At 37.6% G+C, this 13,232-nt stretch overlaps 1 protein-coding gene across 2 annotated transcripts in view; it reads left to right on the top strand.

Moving 5' to 3' along the window:
• The window catches only part of TTL (tubulin tyrosine ligase), a 37,919-nt gene that overhangs the window by 18,659 nt on the left and 6,028 nt on the right, over positions 1-13,232 (top strand). For both annotated transcript variants that reach the window (XM_042933032.1, XM_042933033.1), the window contains exons 4-6: positions 3,040-3,175; positions 4,105-4,374; positions 12,698-12,841. In XM_042933032.1, the coding sequence (XP_042788966.1) occupies positions 3,040-3,175; positions 4,105-4,374; positions 12,698-12,841 (550 nt within the window). The remainder of the gene's footprint in view (positions 1-3,039; positions 3,176-4,104; positions 4,375-12,697; positions 12,842-13,232) is intronic.

The following is a 13,232-nucleotide window of genomic DNA, read 5'->3' as shown; positions in this document are numbered from 1 at the left end:
GTGAGGATACAGAGAAAGAGGATTTCTTTTGCATTGTTGGTGGGAATGCAAGCTGGTGCAGCCACTCTGGAAAACAGTATGGAGGTTCCTCAAAAAACTAAAATAGGACTACCCTACCACCCAGCAATTGCCCTACTAGCCATTTTATCCATGGGATACAGGTGTGCTGTTTTGAAGGGACACATGCACCCCCACGTTTATAGCAGCACTATCAACAATAGCCAAAGTATGGAAAGAGCCCAAATGTCTATCAATGGATGAATGGATAAAGATGATGTGGTGTGTGTGTATATATATATATATATATATATATATATATATATATATATATATATATACACATACATACATACACAATGGAGTATTACTCAGCAATCAAAAAGAATGAAATCTTGCCATTTGTGACTACGTGGATGGAACTGGAGGGTATTATGCTAAATGAAATTAGTCAGAGAAAGACAAAAATGATATGCCTTCACTCATATGAGGACTTTAAGAGACAAAACAGATGAACATAGGGAAGGGAAACAAAAATAATATAAAAACAGGGAGGGGGACAAAACAGAAGAGACTCATAAATATGGAGAACAAACTGAGGGTTGCTGGAGGGATTGTGGGAGGGGGGATGGGCTAAATGGGGAAGGGCACTAAGGAATCTACTCCTGAAATCATTGTTGCACTATATGCTAACTAATTTGGGTATAAATTAAAAAAAATAAAATTAAAATAAATAAAAGAAACTAGGCAAAAGACATGAGAATGCATACCATTGAAAGGCTCTGCAGATAAAACATTACAAATGAAAAGATTTTCAATATTATTAACCATTAGGGAAATGCAAATTAAAACCACAACAGTCCTATTAAAATGACTAAAATAAATGGTAATGACAGCAAATGCTGCAAGGGTCAGGAGAAACTAGACCAATCACACAGTGCTGGTGGGAATGTAAAATGGTACAGCCACTATGGAAAAAAGTTTGGCGATTTCTTGTAAAACTAAACCTGTAACAACCATATAACCTAGCAATTGCACACACTTGGGCATTTGTCCCAGAAAAATTAAAAGTTGGGGTGCCTGCCTGGCTCACTTGGTGGAGTGTGTGACTCTTGATCTCAGGGTCGTGAGTTTGAACCCTACATTGGGTGTGGAGCCTACTTAAAGAAAGAAAGAAAGAAAAGAAAGAAAGAGAAAGAAAAAGAAAAACTCACATCCATGCAAAAATCTATACATGATTGTTCATAGCAGCTTTATTTGTAATAGCCCCAAATTGGAAACAACTCAGATTCCTTCAGAAGCTGAATGATTAAAAAAAAAAAAAAAAAAAAAAAGCTGAAGGATTAAGCCAACTGTGGTGAATTGATACCTTGCAATATTACTCAGTAATAAAAGGGAATGAACTATTGATACATGCAGCAACTTAGATGCATCTCCAGGGAATGATGCTGAATGAAAGAAACCAATCCCCAGAGATCACATACTGTATAATCGTATTTATATGAAATTATTGAAAAGACAAAATTATGGAAATGGAGAACAGATTAGTAGTTGTCAGGAGGGTGTTATGGGGAAGGAAGTAGTTGTAACAACACTGAGGGATCCATGCAATAATGGATCCAGAATGTGGATCTATATCCTGTATCCAGAATGTGTAAAGAACTCAGATAAGAGTAAAAAAAAACAAAAACAACCTAATTAACAAAAGAGCAAAGAAACGAAACAGACATTTCTCCAAAGAAGATATACAAATGGCCAATAAGCACATGAAAACACGTTCAATGTTGTTAGTCATTAGGGAAATGCAAATCAAAACTGCGATGAGATACCACCTCATACGCACTAGGATGGCTATAATCAAGAAGACAGAAAGTGTTAGCAAGGATGTGACAAAATTGAAATACTCATATATTGCTATTGAGGATGTAAAATGACATGGACGTTTTGGAAAATAGTTTGGCAGTTTCTCAAAAAGTTAAACATAGAGTTACCATATGACCTGACTGTTCACTCCTAGGTATATTCATGAAAGAATTGAAACCATGTCCACACAAAAACTTCTATGAAGATCTTCATAACAGCATTATTTATAAGTACCAGACAACAATGGAAAAAACTCAAATGTCCATCAGTTGATGAATGGATGAACAAAAATGCTATATCCATACAATGGAATATTACCAAGTCCTGGAAAGGAAGAATGAAGTAGTGGTACATGTTACAATATGGATGAATCTTGAAGACATTATGCTAAGTGAAGAAGCCAGACACAAAGGCCACATATCTTATGATTCCATTTATATGAATCATCTAGACTAAGCAAATCCATAGAGACATCAAGTATATTAGTGGTTGTCAGAGAATAGGGTAAGGAAGGAATGCGAAGTGACTGCTAATGGACATGGGTTTTTGGGGGGAGGTGATGAAAATGTTCTGAAATTGTTAGTGATGGTTGCAAATCTCTTGGATATATGAAAAACCATTGAATTGTATACATTAAAAGGGCAAATCTTATAGTATGTAATATGCATCTCAATACAACTGTTGAAAAGGACATTTATTTAATGTTGATAGACACTTTACACGTATATAATTGTTCCTATTACAATGCTATAGGGAATTGACTTGTACAAGTGTGTTTATGCTCTAACCTTCTGGATATTTCTATAAGCTGTAGAGTGAGAGGTGGGTTTATTAAAGTTTTGATCATGGTAGCTAGTGACCAACAGTAGAGTGGCATTTATTTAGGATGCTTGGATGTTTTGAATGTCTGTAAAAATGGAAATTTCATGGTTGGAGCCTGTCAAAGTAGTTAGTGTTCATGGTCCTATGTGGAGAAGGAAGTAGATAGCCCTGGTGCCCTTATGGGCAGAGGGGAGAGTGTGAGAGACTTGGGGGACTGAAGGGATGGAGGAGGAAGAGTGCGAAGGCCAGTAGAAGCCTCCTTCCAGTTTTCTCCCAGTATCTCCCCGCTGGCTTTGTAGAGAGCTTTAACTCTTGGGATGAACTTGATTGATTTCTGTTACAATTTTGCCCTGTTAGGTGAAGGCATCCTCATCTCCTCGGAGGCTTCAGAACTTCTGGATTTCATTGACAACCAGGGTCAGGTGCATGTGATCCAGAAATACCTTGAGCACCCTCTGCTTCTGGAGCCAGGTCACCGCAAATTTGACATTCGGTAATGCATCAGTGTCTGGAGTTTTTGTTAGTGAGGTGAAAAAAATGCAGGGGTGGGTGATGAGGAGGGTAACATGGAATGTAAGGAAGTATTTGACCATGTTTCATAAGTAGCCAAAATTGAGCACAGCTTAATGGAACTCAGGTTCTGTACCTAATTTTCTGTTTTTCCTTTAGTATTTCTCTTTTCCTTGTAGAAAATGTTGCTAAAATTATGGATTTCTCTTTTTTGTATGTTTTCTTTAATCAAAATGACTTGTGGCTCCAAAGAAGAGAGTCTAAATGTATGGGGCTTGCTTATGGACGAAGCTGTGAGATGTACATACAACTCATAATTAAGACACAACAAAATAATAATGTTCTTACTTCATTATTTGTGTCCTATTTTTTAAGAATTTCATAAACACACCTTAGGTTTTTGGATTTTAACTTTCTGAGCAACAGGCCTGGCATAGAGTAAGAGGTTGTATCGTGCTTTCTAAACAGCCCTGTCCCCAGCCTTCCTGTGACCTTGCTGACATTTCCTCATTGAGGACTCTGTCTTCTTGATGCCTTTGTAATGACTTGCTGCTTCTTCAACACCAATCCTGTGTCAGATCAGCTTCAGGGTGAACAGTCTTCCTCTTAAGATTACTAATAGAGCAAACATGGCAAATGGAGGTTTCATGGATAAACCTTAGGACCCAGCCCATCTGGATCTCTTTAAAATGCTGTATCTTTTGAACTGATCAAAGTCTTCTTGTCATTTATGTCATAATCTGCTCTCTTAGCTAATAGCAGATTCATAATCTGCTATCTTGGCTATGGCTTTCCTGATATAATTTTAGAATCTACCTCCTTCCTCTACATCCCTCCAAAAAAGGTAAGGAATGGGGATGATATATATACTGTGGAGAAACTTTGAATAAAATTGTTCTCATTGACTTGCAGAAGCTGGGTCTTAGTGGATCATCAGTATAATATCTACCTCTACAAAGAGGGTGTGCTTCGGACTGCTTCAGAACCATATCATGTTGATAATTTCCAAGACAAAACCTGCCATTTGACCAATCACTGCATTCAGAAGGAATACTCAAAGAACTATGGAAAGTACGAAGAAGGGAATGAAATGTTCTTTGAGGAGTTCAATAAGTACCTAATAAGTGCTTTGAACATTACGCTGGAGAGTAGTATCTTGCTACAAATTAAACATATAATAAGGTAACTGAATTGTATCTTTTTTGGTTGTGTGTCTTGAAGAAGCTTTGGAAAGTTTGTGCCTTTCAAGGAATTATTCCATTTAAGCTCTCTAAGGACAAAAGTTATTTGTAATATTCCTTTATTATCCCTTCAGTATCTGTAGGAACTGTAATGATGTCACTGTTTGCACTCTTTATATTGGTATCTTCTATTTTACCTCTATTGGCTAGAGGTCTATCAGTGTTATCTTTTTAAAAAGTCACCTTTTGGCTTTATTGATTTTCTCTATTGTTTTTATTTTTTATTTCTTTGATTTATGCTCCTTATTATTTCCTTTCTTCTGCTTTTTTTGAGGGGTTTAATTTGTTTTCTAGTTTCCTTAACGCAAAAGGTTAGATCATTGATTTGAGAGATTACCTTTTTTAAGTGCATTTAATGCTGTCAGTTTCCCTCTAAATACTTACTGACACATCCCCCAGGTTTTGCTATGTTGTGTTTTCATTTTCATTTTATTAAAATATTTTCTAGTTTTCCTTGTGATTTCATCTTTGACTTGTGTTATTTAGAAATTTTCGCTTAACTTCCAAATATTTGGGGATTTTCCAGATATTTTTCTATTACTGATTTTTATTTTAATTCCATCATGGTCAGAGAACATACTTTAAAATTTGTTAAAGTTTGTGTCATGGCCCACAATATGATCCAGTTTTAGTGAATGTTCCATGTGCACTAAAAATAACGTTTATTCTGCTATAGTTGGGCTGAGTGTTCTATAAATGTGAATTAGGTGAAAGTGATTAGTGTTGTTCAAGTCTTTTACATCCTTGCTGAATTTCTGTTCTGCTTGTTCTGTTCATGATTGAAAGGGAAAACATTGAAGTCTCCAAGTATAATTTTGGATTTATCTATGTCTCCTTTAGTTTTATCAGTTTTGCTTTATATGTTTTGAAGATCTGTTTTAGGTGCATATACATTTAGAATTGTTACCTTTTTTGTTTTTTGGCAACTGACCACTTTATCCATATGTAATTTCTGTCTTTATCTCTGGTAATATTTCTTATTTTAAAGTACATTGTCTGATATTAATTAATGTAGCCACTCCAGCTTTTTTTGATTAGTGATATGTCTCCATCCCTTTACCTCTATCCTATTCTGTTCCATTCTATATTTAAAGTGGGCTTCTGGTAGACAGTGTATAGTTAGGTTTTGTTTTTGTTTTGTTTAACAAAACAGCCAATATGGTAATCTCTACCTTTCTAATTGGTGTGTTTTTATCATTTGAATTTAATTATTATTGGTTTGGCTGGATTTATATGTACTATTTTTTTATTTACTATCTGTCCCCTTTTGGTTTTGTTTTTCATTTTCCCATTGCCTCCCTTTTAAAAAATTATTTGAATTTACTGCAGTGCCTCGGTGGCTCAGTTGGTTGGGCCTCTGACTTTTTGGCCCAGGTCATGATCTCGTGGTTTGTGAGTTCGAACCCCGCGTCAGGCTCTGTGCTGACAGCTCAGAGCCTGAAGCCTGCTTCGGATTCTGTGTCTCCCTGTCTCTCAAAACTGAATAAATGTTAAAAAAAATTTTTTTAAATAGAAATTATTTGAGTTTACTTAAAATTATTGAATTTACTTAGAATTACTTAGAATTTTTAAATAAAAATTATTTTAATTTTTCTGTTGAGTATTTGGCTATCTTTCTCCCTCTCTCTTAGTGTTTACTCTAGGGATTATGATTTATATACCTAATATTTATTTCACAGCCTTCTTAGAGTTAATAATTTATCACTTCAAATAAAGTGCAGAAAACTTATAACCTTATAGTTCACTTAACTCTCCCCCTCTATAGTTGTTGTATATATTACATCTATATCCATTGAAATCTCTACCACGTAATGTTATAATTTTTGTTACCAATATTCATATATATATATATTATATGTATGACAGATTATCAGGTTGGATTTTTTTTTTTTTTTTTTAATTTTTTTCAACGTTTTTTATTTATTTTTGGGACAGAGAGAGACAGAGCATGAACGGGGGAGGGGCAGAGAGAGAGGGAGACACAGAATCGGAAACAGGCTCCAGGCTCCGAGCCATCAGCCCAGAGCCTGACGCGGGGCTCGAACTCACGGACCGCGAGATCGTGACCTGGCTGAAGTCGGACACTTAACCGACTGCGCCACCCAGGCGCCCCAGGATTTTTTTTAATACAAGACCAAATTGTATGCTGTCTACAAGAAACCCACTTTAAATATAAAAAGAGAAAAATATTTTTTTATTTGCTTTTTTTTATTCTCTTCCTTCAGTCCTGAAGTTCCAAGTTTCTCTCTGATATTATTTCCCTTTAGACTTTAGCATTTCTTTTAGAGCAGTTCGTTCTGTAGGTAATAACGTCTTTTAATTTTCTGACATCTGAGAATGCCTTTGTCTCACCTTATTCCTGAAGGATATTTTCACTGCTGTTACACAAACACAATGTCAAGCAAAAATTACAAAAAATATAAACTGTGTATATAAGATGCATACAGGTTGATTCTGTTCATATAAATTGAAAAGCAAAACTGAAGTTATTTAGAGGAATGTGCATGTGTGGTTAAAATAGAAAACTGAAGGAATGAAAAACATAAAATTCAAAATAGTGGTTATCTCTGAAGGGGAAGCAGAAGGGACCAGAGAAAGGATCCTAAAGGAATTGGATTGTAGATACGTGGTGGTCATTAATGCCACCTATATTTTAAACTCACAAGACATCATCATTATCATCATCATTATTATTATAGAGTTAACAGTCATTTAGATTTTCCTATACATTTTAACCTTTTATGTTGCTTTTTTTTCTTTCATGCATTTTCTTGCTTTTGTCTAGGATCAGTTTCCTAACTCTTTTTTTTTTTTTTATGTTTATTCATTTTTGAAAGACAGAGAGAGACAGAGCACAAGCAGGGGTGGGGCGGGGAGAGAGGGGGACACAGAATCCGAAGCAGGCTCCAGGCTCTGAGCTGTCAGCACAGAGCCCAACGCGGGGCTTGAACTCCCGAACCGTGAGATCGTGACCTGAGCCAAAGTTGGACGCTCAACCGACTGAGCCACCCAGGCGCCCCATCAGTTTCCTAATTCTTAAAAAACTCATTTTTATTCCTTTTTAAGTAAAGTCTGCTGCTGATGAATCATTTTGGTTTTTTATTTATCTAATAATTTATCTACATTTATTTTTTCTTAAGATTTTTTTAAATGTTTATTTTTTTGAGAGAGAGAGAGGGGGGAGGGAGGGGCAGTGAGAGGCAGAAGAGAGAGGCAAAGCAGGCTCCAGGCTGTGAGCTTTCAGCACCGAGCCTGATGCCAGTCTCAAAGTCATGGACTGTGAGATCATAAGCTGAGCCGAAGTCGGAAGCTTAACTGACTGAGCCACACAGGTGCACCTATTTTTTCTTTATTTTTTTAAAAGACATGGAAAGATTTTTTAAAGACATGTTATGGAAATGGATTTCTAGATCAGCAAAATCTTTTTTTTTTTTTTTTAAACACTTTGAAGATGGCTTACCATTGTCTTCTGGCTTCTGTCTCTTTCTGGCTTCTGTCTCTTCCTTTGAGGTGTCAGCAACAATTTTAGCTTGCTCTGTGTCTTTTCTCTGTTTTGAAGATTTATTTTCATCGATTTTTATAAGCGTTACTGTGAGTTGTGTATACTTGTCTTTGTACTTATTGCTGCCTAGGTGTCATAGTGCTTCTTGAATCTGCGGCTGCAGGTCTTTTATTTGTTTTGGAATATTCGTGGCCGCCATCTTTTCCCTTTTGGCTTTTGTCCCATTCTTCTTTCCTCTGGGACTGTAGTTACATGGTACCAATCCTTTTCACTGTCTCATATTTCTCCCATGGTTTTTGTGTATCATTTGATCTCTTCCTTTAGCAATTAAAACCTGTTTAAAAAGGAAAAAGGAAAATGCCAATAAAATGTATTGATAACTCATCTCTTGAGCTCTTGATTTTAGGGATTGTGCTTTCCGGTTCTAGAATTTCCATTTGACCCTTTTTAGATTATAGTTCTCTTGTGAAATTTCCCACTTGTCTTATATTGTCTTGAACATGTTAACAGTGATTCTTTAACATCTTCATTTGATTAGTCTGAAATCTGAATTACCTGTAGTAGAGGTTAGCAAAGTATGTCCTATGGGCCGAATCCAACCTAAAGCCCGTTTTCATATAAACCATAAGCTAAAAGTGGTTTTTACATTTTTAAAAGATTTTTTAGAAATAGAAGAATACGTAGCAGAAACTCTCTGTAGCCTTCAAAATCTAAAATAGTTACTGTCTGGTCCTTTGTAGAAAAAGTTTCCCAACCCCTGACTTACATGTTTGCTTCTGTTGTCTGTTTTTTCTCTCGGTCCTGTTTGTTGATATGCCTGAAAATAATTTTTTAGTGCTATTATTCATTTATTATAGTTTACTAAATCCAATAGAGATTTTTTAAAAAATTTTTTTAACGTTTATTTATTTTTGAGACAGAGAGAGACAGAGCATGAACGGGGGAGGGTCAGAGAGAGAGGGAAACACAGAATCTGAAACAGGCTCCAGGCTCTGAGCCATCAGCACAGAGCCTGACACGGGGCTTGAACTCACAAACCGCGAGATCATGACCTGAGCCGAAGTCGGACACTTAACCGACTGAGCCACCCAGGCGCCCCCAATAGAGATTTTTTTTAAGTTGAGGTATAAAATATGTATGGCACATTCCATACATCTTAAGTGTACAGTGTGGTGAACTTCTAATTATGCGTATACTCAGATAATCATTACACGAATCATGATATAAAATATTTACAGCACCTCAGAATACTTTCTTGAGCTCCCTCAAAATATATACTTCATGCCACTGATAGCCACTCTTCTGACTTTTATTACCATCCTTTTGCTTACTCTTACACTTTATGTAAATGGAATTATACTGTATTTCCTGTTTTCTGTTCAACTTTTTTCACAAGTATACCTATGGGTTTCATCTGTATTGTTGCATAGGAGTAATTTACCTTTTTTACTGCTGTGTGATATTTCATTGTGTGGTTATTACATGATTTATCCCTTCCATAGTTGATGGACATCTTGGTCTTTATCTTTTATATCTTAGACCTATAATCTACCTGAATTATTATATGTCAAGTGTCATGTTTCTCTATGGGGTATCCCGTTGACCCAGGACCATTTGTGCATAAGGCTGACCTTTCCTCACTGTATTTTGGTGAGGCTTTGTTATAAATCAGGTGATCCTTTATGTGAGTGATCTCCATTCTGTTCTGTTGGTCTCTTATCTGTTCTGTCATTACCACCTGTCACAATGACTGAGACTTTTTCCTTAATGTATTCTACTATAGAGTCTGGCAGAATAATTATAGAGTCCCATTCCTTCAGGGATTGTAGGTGCTTAGAATTCTGACACCAGAGAAATCAAGTATGCTGAAGAAAGATTTCCTATTTTAGGCAAAAGATTTATTAGATATTTGTTATACCACCACCACCACCATCACCACTCCCCCATTGTTCTGTACAGTTCAGAGAGTGCTGCTACTTTGGTGCTATAAATGCTCCCAACAGCTCTTACGCATGTGTGTGTGTGGTTTTTTTCCCCCTGCTAGCCTCCCCCTAACTTCCCACTCCTGCTGAAAAAAGATGTACTGTATAAAGTCTCCAATGATGAAAAAAATTCTTTAAAGTGAATTATTAATCTTGAGCTTCCAGCAAATTTAAAAAAATATTTAATTTTGATTTGCTTCTGGCTCTCGGTTTTTCCTTTATTGTTTGAGCATGTTTCTTTCACTTTGTTGGGGTTCTTTCTTTTCTTTCCTTCTTTCCCTTTCTTTCTTTCTTTCTTTCTATCATGAACATCTATTAAATTTAAATGTTTTCTTAATTATAATATTGGAAAGGATATTTTAAACAAAAGTTAGGGGCACCTGGGTGGCTCAGACACTTAAGTGTCCAGCTTTGGCTCAGGTCATGATCTCTTGGTTTGTGAGTTTGTGAGTCCCACATAGGGCTCTCTGCTGTCAGTGCAGAGTCCGCTTTGGGTCTTCTGTCTCCCTTGCTCTCTACCCCTCCCCCTCTCACGCATGGGCAAGCGCGTCCATGTGTGCACACGCTCTTTCCCTCTCTCTTTCTCTCTCAAAAATAAACAAACATTTGGGGTACATGGGTGGCTAAGTTGGTTAAGCGTCCAACTTTGGCTCAGGTCATGATCTTGTGATTCGTGAGTTCCAGCCCTGCATCGGGCTCTGTGCTGACCACTCAGAGCCTGGAGCCTGCTTTGGATTCTGTGTTTCCCTCTCTCTCTGCCCTTCCCTGACTCACGCTCTGTCCCTGTCTCTCAAAAATGAATTAAAATGTTTAAAAAAAATTTTTTTTAATAAAATAAGGGGCGCCTGGGTGGCTCAGTCGGTTGATAGTCCAACTCTTGGTTTCGGCTCAGGTCATGATCTCATGGTTCATGGCATTGGACCCCACCTTGGCCTGTGCTAACAGCACAAAGCCTGCTTGAAATTCTCTCTCTCCCTCTCTCCCTTTGTCCCTCCTCTGCTTGCTCTCTCTCTCTCAAAAAAATAAACTGAAAGAAACAAATAAAATAAAAATAAAACAAAAATGTCATGTGTAAAAATGTTTAAAAAAAAGTTAAGGTTATTCTTTCATAGTAGAGATAAAGATACAGAAAAAAATGTGATATGTGCCTTACCAGTGTAGGTTAAAAATGAATGAGAGAAGAAAATTTTATTCCAGTTGGTTGTTAAATGGCTAACTGACCAAAATTATATTTAAAGGTTTAAATATATGCATAGAAATATTTTCCTTTTCAGGGGGAGAAAAAGTAAGTTGACACTTGGAGGGGGTCGAGATGGAGGGAAGTCGGGGGAGCAAGACCCCGGCTCCAAGTTCACAGAGGTCCCAGTTGTTTGTTTGTTTGTTTGTTTCTTTCTTTCTTTCTTTCTTTCTTTTTTTTTTTTTTTAGAGGTCCCAGTTCTTTAATGTCATTAGTCACAAACTACCTGTACAGATACATTGTGGAGTCAGTCACATGGAAGCCAATTTCTTTATTTTTCCTTCTAAACATACAGTTGTGTAGGAGGAAAGCCATTCCTGGTAATCTTAGAGTTGTCATAACTCATTTTATTACTAGAATAGATATTTTGCCCCAACATTCAGTTGAGGGAAAAATCAGGGAAGGTCTTCATAAAACAGAAATAGCATAGGTTGTCTGGGATGGTTATTCTGGAAAACAGTGATTTATTATTCATAGGTTCTTTATAAATTATTTCATTGAACTATCCCAGCACTAGGACTAGGTATTATTTTTACCCCTTCCTTTATGGATAAAGAAATCAAAGCTTGGCCCAGAGAGGTTAAAAAAAAAAACTTGTTCCAAATTTTGGGCTTAGCCCCCTGACCTTAGATCTCATGTACTTACTCATTTTCTGAGATTGACTTTGAACTTTTTTGTGTTTGTGTTTTTTCCCAATTTTTTTGAACAGTAGTGGTGTTAATAATAATTCTATTTTCTATTTCAATATTTAAATCTTTTAATTAGTAATAATTTGGCATTAGAACTGGAGCTAGTGGAAGAAATGAATGAGGCCAGCTTCACTGCAAATTCTGCCCTTCACCAAATGGTAGTCCATTTCTTTTATATGGCAAAAATGCGTGGGAGTGTTTTATTTATTACAAACAAATATGGCAGCAGCCCTACTGTTGGAGGAATCCACCTATCCACGGGCCACAGTGACTCAGCGCTGTGGTAGGAAAGCAGCCCCTACCTGTAAGAACAGGACTGCAGAGTTTTCTAACAAATAGCTTGATAAGTAGTATTGTCTTGAATAATCTGTTGGTAACAAATTTAAAAGAGAGAATTGGGGCACCCAACTGTCTCAGTGGAGTGTGCAGCTCTTGATCTCTGGGTTGTGAGTTCGAGCTGGGTGTTGGGTGTAGAGATTACCTAAAAATAAAATCTCACGGCACCTGGGCGGTTCATTTGGTTAAGCGTCCGACTTCGTCTCAGGTCAGGATCTCACTGCTCGTGAGTTTGAGCCCTGTGTCAGGCTCTGTGCTGATAGCTCAGAGCCTGGAGCCTGCTTTGGATTCTGTGTCTCCCTCTCTCTCTGTCCCTGCCCTGCTTGCTCACTCACCCTCTTTCTCTTCCTCTCTCAAAAATAAATAAAACATTTAAAAAAAATTTTTAATAAAATAAAAATTAAGTCAAAGTGGATTTTTATCAGCACTTTTGATATAAAATCATCCAAGTATGTCTTCTGTGTTCCTTCTCCCTCAACCAACCCGTTCTCAGTGAGCTCTCCCACTCTGCCCCACAGAAGCTGCCTCATGAGCGTGGAGCCCGCCATCAGCACCAGGCACCTCCCTTACCAGAGCTTCCAGCTCTTTGGCTTTGACTTCATGGTGGACGAGGAGCTGAAGGTCTGGCTCATTGAGGTCAACGGCGCCCCAGCTTGTGCCCAGTAAGCCTGAACACCACTGCGTTTTAACAAACGGGAAGTTGGTTCCACAGTAGGAATAGCCTATCTTGGCAAGGTAGTGAGTTCCCATTACCAAAGTGTTCAAGTGTAGACCATGTAACTGCTGTCAGGGAGGATATCCTTTGGCCGGACCCTGGCTGGCGGGGGTCAGGGGGCTTTGCTGAGTCAGTCCTTCCTAATTCCCCCATGTGTGTTGAGCAGTAGTCTGTGCTCAAGTGGGCGGTAGTTGCTATGAAAGTTTCAACAAAGCTAAAAAACTGCCAGAGGAGACCCTCTTGTGTGACCGGTTCAGGGAGCAGGTCCTGTGAGTGGACCGGGACGGTGATGACCAAGAAATCGAGGGGCTCCCTGGGCAAGAAGTGTTCTGAGAAGG

This window comes from Panthera leo, chromosome A3 (genome assembly GCF_018350215.1).
Source record: "Panthera leo isolate Ple1 chromosome A3, P.leo_Ple1_pat1.1, whole genome shotgun sequence".
Classification (NCBI taxonomy): domain Eukaryota; kingdom Metazoa; phylum Chordata; class Mammalia; order Carnivora; family Felidae; genus Panthera; species Panthera leo.
This window is presented reverse-complemented; position numbering and strand designations above follow the sequence as displayed.